At 45.5% G+C, this 18810-nt stretch overlaps 1 protein-coding gene across 7 annotated transcripts in view; it reads left to right on the top strand.

Annotated features, from left to right (window-relative positions):
* LOC125956919 (adenylate cyclase type 2) overlaps positions 1–18810 on the top strand; it is a 30063-nt gene that overhangs the window by 4662 nt on the left and 6591 nt on the right. For 2 of the 7 annotated variants that reach the window (XM_049689201.1, XM_049689199.1), the window contains exons 3-9: positions 9888–10018; positions 10639–10836; positions 12740–13282; positions 13595–13722; positions 15370–15528; positions 15788–15920; positions 18138–18717. In XM_049689201.1, coding sequence (XP_049545158.1) covers positions 9888–10018; positions 10639–10836; positions 12740–13282; positions 13595–13722; positions 15370–15528; positions 15788–15920; positions 18138–18717 — 1872 coding nt within the window. Of the gene's footprint in view, positions 1–2817; positions 3005–3024; positions 3505–3764; positions 5171–9887; positions 10019–10638; positions 10837–12739; positions 13283–13594; positions 13723–15369; positions 15529–15787; positions 15921–18137; positions 18718–18810 lie in introns of those variants that run through there. The other 5 variants (XM_049689203.1, XM_049689204.1, XM_049689205.1 and 2 more) reach the window with 5 other exon arrangements.

Raw genomic sequence — 18810 nt, 5'->3', positions numbered from 1 at the left:
GGCCATTTTAAATCTGCATAAATCAATTGCCTCATAAATAAAGTCATTGCACTAATGGACGATCCGGGCTCGTCCAGTATACTCCAGGGGAGCGAGAGATCAGAAGTAACACCACGGCCAAACAGCATCTTGCGAGCCATTTAAACGCAATTGCTTCCCTTCAACTCTCTCTCTCTGTCTGACTGTGTGTGTGTCAGTGTATTAACAGGAGAGAAACTTGATTATGTCACGAGGAGCCGCCTTGGTCGCGAAAGTTGATAACAAAAGGCACACAGGCACAGTAACCGTTCCTGGCCCGCGTACTCTGTCTTTCTCTTCCATTCGTCCCCAAAAACCTCACCGCTTAAGTGAAGCAACATAGCAAATGCAGCGAGTGCACCGTAGAGCATCAAGCGAACCTTTACTAGCTATAGTTAGTGTTCGGCAAGTGCTCTCTTAGGATCACCTTTAGCGGCACTGATTCAATTTGCAGTGGCTGCGATGCTGGAATAAAAGAAAAGATGGTGTAGCTCCTAGCAGCCAGCAAACGACGCACGAACGGTCTGATGATGATGATGCTGATGATGCAACACCATCGCTTCAGCCGGATCCGGATGCGCGGCATTATTGGCAAATGGTGTCTCCGGGTTTCGCGCCAGCGACCAGCACCCCAGACACAATGTCTGACACGCACACAGACGCGCACACAGCCGACACGATTCGCGCGTTGGCACTCATTTGCATAGATAAGACTAATTAGCTGCCGGTTGCTGATTATGATGGATGGATGGATGGAATGAAGGGGATGCAGTGAGAACGTGCAAACGGCGACTGGTGGCTCCTCCAGCATGCTCGCGTATATGCTCGTATGTAAAGTGTCGCAACACAAGTTGCTAATTTTCCATTCCCTGATAAAAAAAAAACGCCGCACCGGCTCAGTGCTGGCCTCCGATGTGTTGCAAGAAGCGGGCTATTATTGTGGAGTTCCCCAAGCCGACGGGTCGAGAAGTGGAGGATGTCGACGTAATGTCCTAAATGCATATTATTATGCTGACGCGCGTAATTTCGCGTCTGCTGCCATTACTTTTAAAACAACGAGACAGCAGCAGCAGCAGCAGCAACAACAGCAGCAGTTTGGTGGAGGTTAAAGAAAATCAAAAGTTCAGATTATTATGAAACAACAACCGCTTCAACCATCAACGCCATCGTTCTCCTATGTTGGTTGGAGGAGCGTACCGGCACAAGATCCTGGGTGGGGACTCATTAAGCTGCCAAGCGAGCGAGTACCGGCGCGAACAAACCGGTGTCGGGTTGTTATGGTTTGTTTGTCTTTCATCACAATGCTCACCGTTACTTTCCCGCAGCCACCGCAAGATATGGATGCGTGGAAGGAGGAGGAGGAGCGAGAAGATGGTAGCGAGAATTTGTAATTAAGAATATGGCCGCAAATATGGGTGTTGGGTTTTGTGACTCCAGGACATGTGGTGAAATGAGTTGCCAGGACCAGGGCATCCGAAGGCATCCTCCTCCTGCCAAATGCTGATCTGGCGCGTACGGAAAAGGGGGAGCCATTGCCACCGATACATTGTTGAAGCTGAGCGCACCGCAAGAAGCCATTAACTCGTTTCGCCGAAAAACCCCCTGGCGGATCCTCGCATTCATTAGCTAAATGAGCGGCAGCGGAAAGCAAATAATGATCCCAGTAACCACATTTTTCGCTCGTCGTACCCGTAAATCAAGATCCACAACAACAATGAGCACCGGTTTGGTCCTGTTGTTTGGTCCAAAGAGAACGTTCTTCGTAATATCGTTCCTTAATAGCGTCATAGTTAGTGACGAATCGTCGTTCCTACTACTACTACAACCGGCACTCGAAGTGCACTATTATTATTTCGCATACAGCAACAAGTATCTTCTTCTGTATCTCCATAGCGCGTCAGAGTCGTCAGACCCTTTTAGGGGTAGCCGTAACCGACAGCAAGGGAAAGACAGTTCTCAGCTGAGCATCGGCTGATGGTATTGATCGGTTCTCTGGGGTCGAGTGGCGAGCGGACAGAAAACTGTGAATGAAACCTATCAACGTCACGCTCTGACCCTGGCCTACAGAAACACCGACGTGCTGTGATGGTCGCGGTGTATACCTGGAGAGAACGAGCGTGACGTAGCCGCGTTGCCGTGCGGTGGAGCAGTTCAAGGCGATTTGGCCGTCCCCCCCGCTGTGCAGGTCGTTTGTTTATCCTTTCGTTTAAAACCGGAACACTCTGGCCACAGGCCGTAGGAGCCGTAGCACTTCCACCACGAAACGGCCAAACACACACACACCAGACCAACGAGGTAGTGTCCCCGGTACTCGGTGCTCACAGCACGTGTTTTGGGGTTTTTGAGGCTTTTTTTGCATTCCGTCTCTCCGCTCGCCCTTCACCCGGTGTGGAGGCCCTTCGCTTCGCTGCTAGGCGCTTCCCCTACTACACACACACACACACACACACACACGGACACACACAAGACCACAACTATCGAGGAGGCGAGCTGGTGTTTTGGTTACGGCGTGGCGTAGGTTGACTCCCGATCTAGCAACCGACTGGCGGTGCGCTTCGCCTACTGCGCAAGCGAACTTGTTGCGACAACGATTCGGAACAACCGACCGACCGACCGACCGACCGACCGATCGAACGACGCTGCCACAGTCTCCTCGTGTTGGAGCCACCAGCAGACCAGCAGGGTCGGCCAGACTGTGCCACGCCGCGTGTATGTGCAACAGATCTTTTTTACTTTCCGTTGGCCCTCGGCACTCCAACCGACCGACCGACCGGCACCCTTCACTCGAAGGGCGCCGCTCGGCATTTCGGTTTCGGCATTGACGGCGAATACTTTCCTCGTTGTGCCGGGTTCAGTTGGTGTCGGATTGCCTTTCGGTGCGGTGCGGTATAGTTTGGCTTTGTGGCCAGCCTCCTCCTCCTCCTCAGCCGGAAGTCTCGTGTGCCAAACGGTATCAGTATCGTACCGTCGGTCTACGGGTGACGAGGTAGTTGCAATTTCATCCGCTCTACATTCAAAGTCCAAACGGATTGTCGAGTCGAAGTCGAAGGCCCTGCCACACATAGTAGGGCTCCAAGTAGCTCAGTTCGTGACAAAGTGGCAAAGTAGTGTAATAGTGCTGGAACACCTCTGTCGCCACACATTCCAGCGACACTTCGTGGTGTTAAAGTGTGCATCACGTGCAATTGTCAGCTGCCTGCAGTCGTCGAGTCTTTAACTGTCACCTGCTGCACCACCCCAGTCTAGTACGTCCAGCAAAACAGACCAGCAAACTCCAGTCCGGACAGTTGCAAGTCACTAGCTGCTAGGGCGGCTCTCGGAAGTCATCACAGACTACCGACCAGACCGGACAAGCTGTGCACTATAACGACTCCAACTAGGCGAGCCTGCTAGTGCTCCTGCTCCTGCTGCCGCCGTCGTCGCTCTACCTCGGGCTGCCCTTCAGCGGGAGACAGCATTTTTCTTGATTGCTTCATTCCATGCTAAGTGGGTATTTATAGCCAACGTTTACTCTCGTGTGTCCATCGCAAAAGAACCGCGTGCGCGTTCCGTTGACGCTTGTGAAGCGGCAATTGGACGACGACTCCTCTGCTGCGGATGCAAATGAACCGTCGATGATGGTGACGCCTGACGTCGGGTGCCGTCATAACGATGGATTCGTTAGGAACTTCCTTATCTACTCGGTGCAGATTCCGCCGGGTAGACGCATTGTACGCGCGCGCATTTCAGGCGCTCGAAATCATTCAATAAAACTGTTTAGTTCAATAGTTTAAACTAAGGGTCATCCCTTAGTACGGATAATGGATAGGAATAGGATAGCATTGGCAGTGGAGACCACGATTCCTACCGGAAGGGTGTGCAGTTCGTGCAGTGCCAAGTATCGTGACAATTGGCATCGGGCAATTGGCGACCTGTTTGATACGTGAAAAGTGAATAATTGCCCGAGGTTGGTCGAGTTGCCTGAGGTGTTGTTGTTAACAGCTTCGTGCTGATGGGACAATTATAGGGCGATGAATAGCAATTACAGTGCCATCGTTCAACAAGTGGAGCGACATGTTGATCCTATCGAAACTTGAATCGCCTTGAATCGATCATGCCAATCATGCCCTCTGAGTGCCAGATGACTATTCGGAAACATAAGACGTAATCCTCATCAATCCAATCGAAAATACTGTAGCGTCTGTGAAAATGACCTTCCAATCCCTTAATGTACTTTTACTTAATCTGCACGTGCTGTTTGTTGTGGTTAGTGACAAAAGTGAAACAAAAGCATTTCACACGGAAGAGAAATTTATTGAATGTTTAGTTAATTAAACATTCTACAACACGGATGAGCAGAAGCGCTTATCCAGAGCATCCACCCCAGCTTCCACAGACACAGGGACAGGAAGAGCTGTACAAATTAAATTACACAAACGAACCAAAGCAATGTTGAGAGAAAATGGTTGATGTGAAAGTGGCGGGTGAAATGAAGTGGATTGTAAAGTGGATTCTAGAGGGAGGCAATCAGCCCTTCCGTCGACGCAAACCAATCCTTTGTCTAATGGCCACCGTAATCACGGGCACATACATGTGGGCACCAGCCTGTGTGTGTGTGCGCGTGTGTGTATGTTGTGTGGTTTTGATACATATTAACGAAAGGATTGCATTTGCTTTCCAGGGAATTCGTGGTCTACAACGACAGCCATCTTTGTGCGAATAAATCATGAAAACGGTAGTGCCACCATCGGGCTGTTGAGGTATATTCTACCAGCAGCAGCAGCAGCAGTAGCAAGGGATAGATCCCTGAAAACATCCTCTTCAAAACTAAACTAAAGTGTTTACCTTGTTGGTGGTGTGTGTGTGTGTGTGTCTGTGTGTCTGTGTGTTCTGCTTCACGTGCGATGCGACATCGCGCCCGGTGTGCTGACGACAGTTCTGTGCTATTTATATGCGTTTTAATCACACTCCACGGAACTTGCTAAACGAGACGACCCTAGAGACCCGTGTATAGCCCGTGGCCCAAAAGTCCACGCCGGTGCCCAAGTTTGCCTCTTGCACTCCAGCAAACAGTCCGAAGGCGTAAATTTGAAAAACACCATGACGATGGATATGATGGAAGTGGACCCGAATGGCGACGACGACGAAGACAAGATGGAAGATATTATTGCAGGTTAATAACATCTTTTTTCTTACAAAGGAAAACGGTATCTTTTCCCTTTCCGGTCCTGGTTAGTGACCCAGTCCAGTCCTGTCCAGTGCCGGTGAAACGGAATCATCCTCAAAAACAAACGGAGAAAGGATCTTGGGCGACTAATTGTCTGATTTGAATACGCGACATTTTCAGCAAACACTAATCAATTTATTGTCACCTATAGTGCACATTATTGCTACCGCAAACCGGCGTGTGCCCGGTGCGCGAAAAATCACTTATAAACTCTCCCCCGAACTAATGCGCGACATTTAACCGAATCGATAAAACTTAATTTGCATAATGTCTTGACGTAGACCCCAAGATGCTCTACTCCATTGGCAACGGTTTACGTCGCTTGGCGCGCGCGACAGCTTGACGGAGGAGGCCACAGTGGCCACAGAGTGAGCGAGCGAGCCAGCGAGCGAGCAATATATTATTTCGGGAGTCCAATTTACATCTAATTATGCGACCAATTTGCCATTGCGCGCGTAGAAAGCAAAAGGCAATTACCGACCATTTTGCTTCGAGCTCTCGCTGTTACTGTCGAATATTTTCGTTTGTCATTTATGGAGGCCCTACAGTATCGTTGACCGGAGGCGTTGGTCCCGGTGGTTATTCAATCATACACCAAGGACGAAACATTGCCGCGCGAAATGTTTACGTAGATAACATTTCTTAAGTCGTGGTTCCGCGAATTGCCATTCAGCACAGAAAGCACGGACGAAGCGTACCAAGCGGAGCATTAATTTAAAAAAAAATGATAGTAGACTCTCCTATCTGGAAGACTACAGTAAATGTAATAGCTGAAAAAACCTTTTCCGATAACATGATTTCTTTACTTGATGGAAAATTCTTTGTTTTTTTTACATATGACTCAACAACAAATCTTAAGCTGGTATGTTCAACTTGGTTTATCGTGAAGAAAAATGAATTTATTGTCAAGGAATAGTTCCATCCCTTTCTTAGAATTTACAGTTTGTAGTCCTGAAGGTGAAAGAATAAATGGAGTCCTTTTCTACGTACTTAAATTTAAATTAAAAAAAAAAACCCTTGAAAGGTTTTACAGCTATTCACTGTGTGCTATAAGTTAGCAACTTGTTGCACAGACCCCATGCTTCTATATTAACATACGTAGCATGAATATAAGAGGTACATTCATATCTGAAATAAACGGTTTAGAAATGTCCTTCCATCCTCCTATCCTATGAAAACCTACTATCTGCTTGTGCTAAGCACCACTTCGCGGAGATGACGAAAAAAATTCGCGAATAATCAGGCTGCAAAGTACACAACAAAAAAGAAGAAACAGTACACAACAATACAAGCTACGGAAGAAAAGAGAAAATCAACATGTGAATCTACATATTTTTAATATTCTTTTTAAGATCCATCCTCGCATTAATCTAGCGCAGGTGTGCATGAATAATGCAAAAATGTTTACTGCTGGTACTCGCTCTGACTGCTTGTTATTAAAAGCTCGTAGAAAGCAACGATGAACTCCCGCTTGTACTAGTTCATTAGGAGCATTTCACCCGCCGGGGGCTGATAAGCTTACAGCTTCTGCTTGCAAATTGCGAAGCATCTTCATCTTATTGCAAAGCAAATGGCAAAGAAAGCGGGATAGCTAAAATGAAATCAAATAACAAAACCAGCTTCTTTTCAACAATGGCAATGTCTGCACTGTTATTCATAAATTTTTCGAAAAGACCTTCTGCTGCAACAAATTTCAAAATATTCAACCTATTCTTGAATATTGTTTTTCATGTTATATCTAATCGCTCCGAGAATGTTATGCCCGTACGGCGTAGAGCCCTTAAAGAGATTCGCTTGGTTATTATTGCTACTTTGCGTACTTGAATTCCAACATATTATTAAAACCTCACGTAAGCACGCCAACCTCATCCCGCCGCGCGCGGTATAGGAAGGCAAAGATATGCTGTAATAAATGCAAATTCCATAGAGGATAAAAACAGAATGCTGAAACCGTCTATCTGGCCGCTTCTAGTTACTCTTTGCGCGGAACCCATTCACTGCGACACTTGATACGCTTCAGGCACATTCGAGACGAGCGTGCGGATGTAGCGGATGGCTTTTGACAGTCACGAAGTCGAATCAAGTCAGTCAACTTGCAAACAGTTCACATGCTTATCCGTCAGCCTGCACGAAGCAGGTCTCTGTTTGTTATAAGCTACCTGATCGTGATAATGCGAACGGTGTTGTGTGGAAACCGTTCCGTGCACGGAGTTGCTATTATTGAAACAACCATCCAAGTCGATTGGTGTTTGCTGAATTCTTAAGTTATTATTCTATTCTCAAAGGTTAAAATGAAAACCCGGTACACTGTGTAAATATACGTAGATGAACAGCGGTCTACATGTTGTTACACTAAATTCTCTGTATGATTAACTGTGGGGACTGGCATCTAAATGCTTGGAGGCGGTATGATGAGGATGTCGCTAGTTAAACGACAAGTGTACGACATAACGTTGTGTCGGTAACATACAAGTTACTTCAAGGTACCCTACCTCGTTACATTTCACCTCTTTACGCGAGTAAAGCAGTCAACTGAAGCATAGCGAGTCCTTTCGACAATTTTGTTGCCGTTTGCTAAAGTACCCTTCGCATCTCTCGCTAGTACCCTTTTGGCGATTTGGATTCATTTTTCATTCGCCGAGCGCGTTTCGGACGCGACGAAACTTGGAAGCTGTTGAAGTTTTCCCTGCTTATACCTTCACTGTACCGCACCAACTTGAACGGAATAAATTATCATGCAATTGTTTTGCCCGGTTTCTCTTTCTATTTGCCATACAGAAAACAAAGACCAAAAGGACAAATAGCAGCATAATGGATGGCATGTTTTTATGTTTATTAAGTGAAAAAGGAACATGATAAATAAACATACCGTATTCTACAAAACAATATTCGATGCCGTATTCCGTTATACTTCAAATATCCCAAAGCAGACACTTCTCTAGCCACTCTAGCCCTAATTAACCTTCAATCTTTCGACAAATGAGCAATCCGATCGAAATTACGACGCCAACTTTTTACGATGTGCATCGCAAAAACGAGGTTTGATTAGACGAAGATCCCCAATTAATGCCCCAGGTCGCCCAGTATGGGATCAGTCGAAACCTCTACCAACCAACCTCAACTGTTCCATCATCACCCAGCCTGATTGCAATCATATAAATCATTCAAAAGTCAGCCACATTTTCCACCACATTTCTCGTTTCGCTTTACGATGCTACCACTCTCGCCACCGAGCGGATGAGCATAAGCCAAAAAAAACAAAAATACGAAAAACAGACAAGTACCGGGGTTGATTCTGGGGAAATCGTTAAACTTGATTCGCTTGCTACCAGTGCACCAGCTGAAGGGGTAGGCGGGGTAGGGCGGCTATCCGGAAGGGAAATTTGAGAAAAAGATCAACCAAGACAGGCCCGCGTCATCCACGCTGTGTGCTAGAGAGAAAGAGAGAGAGACTTTTGTTCTGGGCATAAACTCACGAGGAAGCGCTCTATGCAGTGCGAACTTTGCTCTTGTCTGATATTCATTCTGTTGGCAGATACTTCCGCAAACTTTGCTTGTTGACACCAGTACGATATACTTTGAACAAATTTCTCAAAGTTTCGAGAAAAATCGTCAAACTTTGCGCATCTGCTTAAAACCATTATGGAACTATAGCTAAACCGTGGGGAAAAAACGCACAATGGCAAACCAAACTTTGTTTTACTTCAAAAGTCAGTGTCTAGAAGTCAGCAAAAAAGGGCAAAAGATATTTTAATTCAATTTTCTATGTACACCATACGGTATCTTAAGATTACTTGTCAATAAATCGGTTTTCTCAACACCGTAAATTCGATACGTGCACCAAAAGCACCTGAGGCAACGACTTCACAAAGCGCCGATTCTAATTTTGAATGAAATTTCCCAATCAATGCAATCAACCGTTTGGCACCGGAAATGGCATTAGAAGCATTGAATCGAACCGTGGAACCGAGGAACAATCCAAATGAAAGCAAACGTAAGAATACGAAATTGATTCCGACGGATATTTGTCATTAAATCCTGCTCCTGATGACGGTCGGCACTAAGCTATGGCGCAATCGAACGTCACGGGCCTTAGAGCGGTGATTGTCGTGAAGTTGCAATATATTGCTCTCCATCTCTCTCTCTCTATCTCTCTCTGTCGTGGATGGTTCGCCTCTTCCTGTGCCAAGTCCATTTAAGGGCGGCCCACCGTTGTCATTTCCACTTCAGTGAGGACCGCGATGGCCCCAATCTCATCTCGTGTGGATCGAGCCCCGGCTGGCCGGCTGGCCGACGCATGGAAGAAGGTACTCTGAAGGCGATGACAGCTTCTGATTGACCACCTACACACGGAGAACGTGTGTCCGAGCGCCGGAATGCCGGAACGTCGTGATTCGGGCAAGGAAATCGAAGTAATTTCGTCATTTCACATCGCATAAATCTCGATTTCCTCCGACGCTTGATGACTTATTCTGCAAAGGGTGTGTCGAGCAGGCGGGCTTGTGGGCGAGTGGGTGGATGGGTGGGTGGGTGAAGAGGTGGACAGAAAGGAAATGGAAAGTGTTTACTGCAATACAGCTGACTGTTACTTTTTTTTCTCTCCCTCTTCTCGCTCGTTTCGCTACTTACGGCTACTTGGCTTCTCTCTCTCTCTCGGCCACAGAAAACTCTCACCTCGATGACCTCTACACACGTTATCGGCAACGACTGCGAAGATCGCTCTTTATCACCGGCCTGGGAATATCCATCCTTTCGTGCATCGTCTCCATCGTCTTGTGTGCACTCCACGAAGCGGTAAGCGCGGTCCCATTTACACATTCACATGTCTGTCCATGATGTGGCTGTGTCGATGTTTCGATGTTTGTTGCGTTCCCGTTGATGTGCTCCTTTGCTGCAGTATTTCACTCCTTAACCGTAACCAACCGCCGGCTACAGTACTTACTATCGAGGTTTTAATGGCTTTTAGTTAGTATACACTCTGTCTTGGTCCTGGCAAATTTCCTTTTTGCGCAACCTTTTCCTTCCTTTTTCTTTTTTCCCGTATCGGTTGTCCATTTACAATTCCCGGGATCTGTTCTATCAATGGCTGACTCTTTCTATATCTCTTTCTCTCTTTCTCTCTCCCTCTCTCTCTCTTCACTGTTCACTGTCTCTATCTCTATTCGATTTATAAATACTATTCCCTTTACATCTTCCCTACCCCAATGTCCTACGCGCGTGCATGTACTGTGTGTGTATTCTTGTGTGTACTTGGTGTCCCTTGTGTAATATGTAACTGTAACCTCACACAAGCAAACGTCTACAATAACAGGCCGATGTCACAAACTCACAAACGGCAAACCATAAAAAACATAAACACACAAAACCCTGGAAGAGAAAAATCGAAATCCAAATTGAAAACAGTTGATTTATAGATTCTGGCCGATCTAGCGCTGCTCGGTGGTGCATCGGCGGTACTATGTGGAATCCTGGTGGCCCTGCAGTTTCCTGCGGTGATGAACTCACCGCTGGCCGCGCTGTCGTTCGCCATTCTAACGACCGGCACCATCGGGGCTATATCAACGTTCGTCGGTGCTCAGCTTGCCCCGTTGCCGCTTTTTGCACTGATTTTGGTAAGTGTTTCTACAGAGTCTTAAGGTAGCCAGAATATGGACGTTTCATCTTTCATTAACAGTTAAGTGCCGCTGGTTTAAGCTATGTTTTTATTGCAACTAAATACAATATAGCATTACAAATGCTTGTGTTTTTAGCAAACTGATCATCCGTTATGTCCACATATGGGATGAAAATGTTTTTGTAATCATAAATAAATTACGGTTAAGTGAAAGAGACTAAACACCGAACTTTTAATTCATTAAACATCGACTAGTTTCATAGCACTACACACTAAAATGTGTGCCAACCTTAAAGCAAACTCTTACGATCATATAACAGCCTTATAATACCTTAAAACTATTCCATCTGATTATCAGACCAATATCTGTGAATGTCAAATATCGGAAAAGAAACTAATAGTTGGAAAACTTTCTTTCCGTTGCTAGGAACAGTAAAATGACATAGAAGACACATAAAACGATAAGAATGTGCAAGGAAAAACGAGCCAAATACCGCTTCTCAATGACACTCTCACATTCTGGAACTGTAGATAATCTTTGTAAACGCTAGAATGATGCAGAATCAGCTTCAGATAATCTGAATAGACGCAAGGACAAATAATAGATGAATAAGTCCCGGATACAGCTTGGATAAATATGTCGCGACTTTTACAACAAAAAAAGGTTATAATACAATAGCCGTGGCCACACGGGGCGAAAACCCTAGCGCAAACGAAAAAATTAATGCCAAAACGGTTTCGCTTAACCCTTACACGCTGTCAAACTTTTATACGTCCGCGGACTTTTTCGCTGAACCCTTGACGCTATCGAACGCTTTATTTACGAAAATGTAGGTTCTTTTCGTATTGTTTTTGCATTTTTAATATAAATATAACAGCAACAGCAACAAAATCGTTAAAAACTGCAAAATTTATTCGGAAATCAACTTCAGCGGCCAAAACACAGATGAAAACAATACGTTTGACATTTCGGCATAAATTTTAGGGTTTTTACCCCTGCCACACGAAGCGAAAACATTTTGGCATTAATGTGCAAATTTGCGCGCAAATTTTCGCCCCGTGTGGCCACGGCTAATGAAATAATTGCACTGCACGCATACACGAACGTAATACAATACACTGTCATTTTGACAGATCATAGTGCTAATTATTGATGATAAGTTTTTTCATCAGCGTTTTTTTAAATACTTAAAATGCTAATAATGAAAACAAACGAGAACTAATCTTGTTTCTTCCCATTACCATATCCAAGAAATGTTTTGGAAAATTTATCGGATAAACATTGTATGGCACAAACGTCAGCGTCTGGAAAAGACTGTTGCAATTGCCCGTCGTTTTGTGCTCAATTAACAAGCTCATGCCAAAGATACGGATGTTGGAAGATTTCCATATTCAAAGGCCAAACCAACCAACCACCGGCGACTGTCCAATGTCATTCGCATGCAACCATTTATCGGTTGGCACAATGGGTTGGTAAGTGATACGCGGGCTCCTATGTTTGGCTTTAGCGCCTCATCATCATCAACCAGTAACCGGCCCAACCCTAACACGGTGTTAATTGGGCGGCCTCAAAGGACCGTTGTCTAGCGTCGGTTGGTTGTTTGGTGACTGGTAATTAATTAGCTCACTCGTGAGTCCCATATCGAGCCCGTTGGCTTCCGTCAGCAACAAGCATCTGGACTAACGAGCCAAACGCTCATCGTTCGCCTCGTGCTCACGGCAATGGTCTGCAATTTGGGAAACGGTGATGGGTAGATAACAATCATTAGTCGAATGGAATGAAATCGCTTTTACATAACATCCGTTCCGTTCTGCTCTTCTCTCCTCATCGCGACACGACGTATCCTAACGCAAATTCGGTTTTTGGTCTGGATTGGTCTTGGTTTCGGTTGGATGGCCAGGGTGTGCATACGATGCTACCGATCTCGTGGCCAGTGTCGGTGGTGCTGGCCGTGCTGCTCTGCATCATGCACATCGGATACCGGTTGCTGTCGCAGGATGCCGCCTACGTGCCTACCTTCTTTCCCCAGCTGCTGGCCGAGACCGTCTTTCTGGCGTCGGCCTCCATCTCCAGCCTGTACTATCGGATTATGTCGGATGCCGCTCACATCGATGCCGTCGACGGGACGCGTACCGGGATCGAGCAGCGAGTAAAGCTCGAGTGCGAGCGGGAGCAGCAGGAGCAGCTCCTGCTGAGCGTCATACCGGCCTACATTGCGGCGGAGGTGAAGCGCAGCATCATGCTGAAGATGGCCGATGCCTGTCAGCGGGCGGGCGGCCAAAGCCAGACCCGCTTCCACGAGATGCACGTGCAGCGGCACAACAACGTTTCCATCCTGTACGCGGACATCGTCAACTTTACGCCACTGTCCGAGCAGCTGACAGCGTCGGATCTGGTGAAGACACTAAACGAATTATTCGGACGATTTGATCAGATCGCACAAGTGAGTATGCTGGGGCCTAGAGTTGAGCTAGCGTGTGGAGATGGACTCCTTGTTAAAGGAACGCGTTCCGTATCACGTTCGACCGGAGAGATATAAAAGCTTAAAACAATTAAAGTGAAGCAAGTGGCTTCAGTGAACCACAGAGGATACGTCATCGATATCGACTGTTGTTCACTTCGTTCGTTATTCTAATACTCTAAGATGATGTCTCAATACCCCGTCCCCGTCCGTACAATCAATGTTAATCCCATAATTAATTCCCTGCCGTGGCACTCTCGCACACACGCACTGACGTCTTGTTCGTAATTCCAGGAAAATCAATGTCTGCGAATAAAAATTCTCGGCGACTGTTATTACTGCGTTTCCGGGCTGCCCGTTTCACGACCGCACCACGCCGCGAACTGCGTCAATATGGGGCTGCAGATGATTGATGCCATAAGGTGAGTGTATTTGAATTTATTGTTCCCATTTTTATGTGCCACCCATGAGCCACGAGCCACGAGCCGATGGCGGAGTAATGCGAGCTATTCATTAGCTCCGGTCCTTTTAATCGAGACCGGCGAGTATCGCAATAATCTCACTTCCGACGGCGAACCGTAAGCGTAAAGGTGCATGGCCACGTTAGACACTTTCATTGACTGACTTTTGGAGACATTCGAAACTTAATATCAGACCACCGGCCGCGGAAGCAATGGGGTTTTGCAATAGAAAAAAAATGTTGGCCCAATTTTCATTCGTTTTCTTTATTATATCTTCAAAACTAACAATCCGATCGACCTGGAAATTTAATGGTATTATATGGTAATAAAATATGAATTTGGAAAATATGGTATTTTTTTAGTAAATAAACACAAAAAGTTTTAGTAGATAAATATACATTTAAATTCATAAAAAATATAAAAGAGAACGAAAAATGTACTATGTAAAAACGTTTACGTAGTCGGTTCGAGGACTATTTGGTCAATACTATATTTTCCTCTAATACTAGTCATAACATAGCCATTCCGTAGGAAGGTTCGGGTGACACATGTGGTACATTATCTTTCTATATCTTTTTTACACACAAATACTCCACATACAGCACATTTTTTATCGTCATATTTTCTCACATCTAAGTCAATTTTGGCGCCCAAATTCGTTCGTTGGAGTTGGATTTCGAACCAACATGCCACTCTTTGTACTTTACTGAACCCATATAATAACACATATAGCCAAATAATTCAATATACTTTGATTGTAAAAGCAAAACATTACAAATTCAATCGTTTACATAGCCATGTTCATGGAAAATGCTCTATAGACCAAATGGTCCACGACCCCAATTAACGTAAGTTTTTTTTAACCCAACTGCAGGGTTAAATGTCTAAATAAAACAGTAAGAACTGTGTTTGTTCTTTAGATATGAATAGCTGTGATCTGATAAAGATTTTGGCAACAATTTTAGTTAATATTGAATCTATTAATTTCCGTCTTCGAAAATTATACTTTCACGATGGTATCAAAAGATTTAATCATTTAAGAGTATTAAAGTGCCCTTGTAGGGAGCTTATATAGACAGGAACTTGGGCAGTTCTCGACAGAGAATTTCCAATCGAGCTGGACAAGAGCAACTTGAATCTGGAAGAAAGTTTCTTCAATATTAAACGTGACGGACAACAAGAGCAACCTTATTTCAACAAGTCTATCTGCCAGTTCTTAACGGCAAGTTGCTATCGTGGTCATGCACCCTAAGAACGGGCATTGTGTGTATGTTGGTTTAACTTATTGACACAAAGCCATCATCAGAATGTGTTAAGGCAAGATCCATCGGATCTTAAAGGATGGGGAGCCCGAAAATCGATTGCTCACCGACGACTTACTCCCGGCAGGCAAGGATGGGACTCCACATTTCCATATCTCTTTCTGTCGCCCTCGCACTCTCTCTCTCTCTCTCTCTCTCACTCCCTTACGTCTGACGGTAATAACCCGAGCAAATTGAATTACGGCGAACGCCTGAACCATCAATCCTTCACGAACATCATATTTTCTGCTCTGTTCACCACATCTCACCTCCTCCGATCCCTTCGTTCTCTGCTTCTGTCATCCAGATTCGTCCGTGAGGCGACCGGCTTCAACGTGGATATGCGAATCGGCATCCACACCGGTAACGTTCTGTGCGGTGTGCTGGGGCTCCGCAAGTGGCAGTTCGACGTTTGGAGTGACGACGTGACCCTGGCCAACCATATGGAGAGTGGCGGCGTTGCTGGGTAAGAACATAATCGTTAGCATGTGGTACCATCACCGCACTGGCCACACCACCACCGACTTGCTGGCACATCTTCACATCTTCTGCTTCGTCAGCCCATGACCAAGCATCTCTTTGCGTCCATGTGTGTCAGTATATGTGCGTGTGCGTGTGTGTATTTGGTTGTGGTATTCGCAAAGGGATTCGGCCCACTTCTCTGACTCATTATTAACTTTGTTTTTCTTTCATTCTTTCTCCAAATACAACCGACGACACGCCAGCCGAGTGCATATCACGAAAGCAACGCTCGATTATCTCGGCGACAAGTTCGAGGTGGAGCCCGGTGGAGGCGCCTCCAGGGAGTCCTACCTGGCGGATCATAAAATTGAAACGTACCTCATCGTACCACCAAAGGTAGGAAGTGGTGGGCTTTTATGTAGAAGTTCGTTCGTTCGTATTTTTTTTTTTTTTTCGGTGCGTGTCACCTCGCCAGTGTCGGGGTTTATCTTGGCTAACAACAACACCTGGGGTATTTAATCCCTCGGCAAGTGTTTGTCTAAGGCAAACATCAAAATTACCACCGACCGGCAGATGGTCCGAACCGGATGCAGAATGCTGCATGGGCAGAGAAATTTGATTTTTTTGTTCCTCGGTTTTTTTGGTGTTAAGGCTGGGATAGATTGGGGGATTGGTGGAAGACTTTAACAAACTTCTTCTTCTCTATGTTACACAAAAACCTGCAACATACTACTGCGCGATGTAAAGTCTAAGTTCCACATGAAGTTTGCTATCGCTATTCTTTTCTTTTGCTTAGAGGTTGGTTTAATCAAAAAGACCAAAAAGGCGGCACGCGTTTCCAATCTCTTGTTATTGAAAGTCAAATGTTCTGGCTTTTGTTTCGAGTCAGATCACACGGTGCACATATTCCTTCGAATACAATATCTGGAATCTTTTTCTGGAATATAATATCTGGAATCTGGTTTTGGGAGTGTTGGATTGTTGGATTTTATTGATGCAGGTAGAAAGTGTTGTAGTGTTCCACAAACATACACAGGCGGAGAACTGTAAGAGTTATTAGATAATGACGCAACTCAACTTTAATGATTGATAGTAGAGACATTAAAAGTATTAGCATTATAGGCATTGGGATCTGTAAGCGTGATTTTGTCAACAAAAGCACCTAACAAACCTACTGTATGCATAAATAGGCCGACCAAATTCAAAGGATGTATTTTGATTGAGTATAAAACTTACATAAAAATGTTTTGTTGATTAATGTTCGATAACATGTCCGACTTTGCCCGTGAATACTAATATAGCAAGGGTCTGCAAATATGGATCACATTTGATTCTTTTTGTGACAACATTTGATCTAAATTTGCACAAAAAGGAATATCTATAAAAAAATATTCTGCCGTTGATTCGGTGCAACAAACGTATAGAGAAGATTTATCTTGACTTTGGACAGGCAGTTATGTCCAGAAGGAATGCAATATTTCAATTCCATACGGACATAGGACAATTTATCAGTTGACTGAGATTCTAGCCGAATCAAACTTAAGGTATACCTTAAACTGAGCTTAAGGGGATAGAGTATTGCAAAATTAATTGTACTGTTCCAAGCCACGAGGAAGGAAAATAGTTTTTCCTTGGCCTAGAAAACAATCTTCACGCTCTCCTGGTGCTGCCGACCTATCAACCGATCGTCAAATCGTTTCGATATGATATGCGGAGACTAAGAAGACTATTAGCACATTCTGTACACCGCTATGAACTTTTAAAACTGTGTAGAGCAAGTAGTAGAAAGTACAAGTGACTCATGAAATGTTAACATTCATTGAAAAATTGAAATGAAAATGAAAAAAATCACGAAAGAGAAACTTTTTTGTACCAACTGCATTATTAAGATCTGACATTTATTAAAATGAGTCGCCGTGGAACAAAATTATCCAGAAAGAGAGCAAATCGGATGGTCAAGTTTTTGGAAACGGAATAAAAATAACTTCAAAAGTGCGATCTTGTTAGAACCAAAAAAAAACCTTCAAAGACATAGACGGACATCTGGGATAAACATTTGCTAAATTAAAGTTTGACCAAACCCCACTCTCATTCCTACACCAAAATGGCTCTTCAAAACTTTCAATCTCAACCGGAGCTGGTGTTGCGAAGCCAGTTGAACTCGCTTTGATCGGTATACAAATATTTAAATTAATTTCGGAAACACTCTTCGGCAACAACTCCGGCACTGCGAATAGAGATTTAATTGAGCTTGAACCTCAAGCTCCCCCGCCCAGCCCAGCGTACTGGTACGCTGATTTCGCTGGCGTTTTGTGCCTGCAAGCTGGCTAATTGACGGAAATGAACCGTCAGCTGAATCCGGCCCGGGGCCTCATCTTCAAATTCGAGTTTAGCATTGTTTTCGAAGTTCTTTAACAGAGAGTTTTCTCGTTTCGTGAAAATGTGCCCGCAGGCAAGGTTATGGGCGTAGTGGAGCTGTGGCGCTGTTTCCTGGACCTGGACAGCACCAACCGCAAATGCCCGCTTCTCAATGGCCATAAATTCAGTAATTTTATCATGCTGACTTATATTTATTTGACCTTTCACTTCCCGGGTAATGGACGGCATGGCCAGCAGAAAGCCACAACAGCGGATTTGGGTAAACCATCGGCAGTCGACTCGCACACACCGACCTCAAACCTTGCCACTCCATCGCCAACGGCGGCAGCGGTGGCGACGGCGGCCGCCGTACAGATCAACGAGCCAGAGCAGGAGCCTCTACTTCCGGCGTCCGGTGGTGGCGCAGGAGGAGAACCACCGAAAACACCCAAGTCACCCCGAACACCGAAGACACCCGATGACGTGAGACGCTCGCACGCATCCATCTCGCCCGTCACCATTCCAGAGGAGCAGGAACATCTGCTGCCACCACCATCTCCGGCCAATCATGGTTCCGGTGGTGGCCACGGTCTGATCCCACCACCACCATCGCCCGGCCCCGGTGGCCTCAAACCCATCCAGACAACCAACCAACTGCAGATCAATCCGCCCACCATCAACGAGGAAACGGTGGACAACGATGATGGGCAGGCGGACGAGCTGAGCGATGAGGGCGAATCGAGGAAGAAATCCTGTCTGACGCTTCCCGTCGAACCAATTACCACCAACGGACACCTTCCGGAGCGAGTCGGAAGTCGCAAACTCTCCGTCCAAGGTTAGAAAAAAACCGAACCGAACCGAACCGAAGTGGATTTTCCACGCAAATTCTGTTTGCCTCCCGGTAAATTCCCTCACCTTTTCCACCAGA

The sequence above is a fragment of the Anopheles darlingi genome, chromosome 3, assembly GCF_943734745.1.
Source record: "Anopheles darlingi chromosome 3, idAnoDarlMG_H_01, whole genome shotgun sequence".
Taxonomy (NCBI): Eukaryota; Metazoa; Arthropoda; class Insecta; order Diptera; family Culicidae; genus Anopheles; species Anopheles darlingi.
This window is presented reverse-complemented; position numbering and strand designations above follow the sequence as displayed.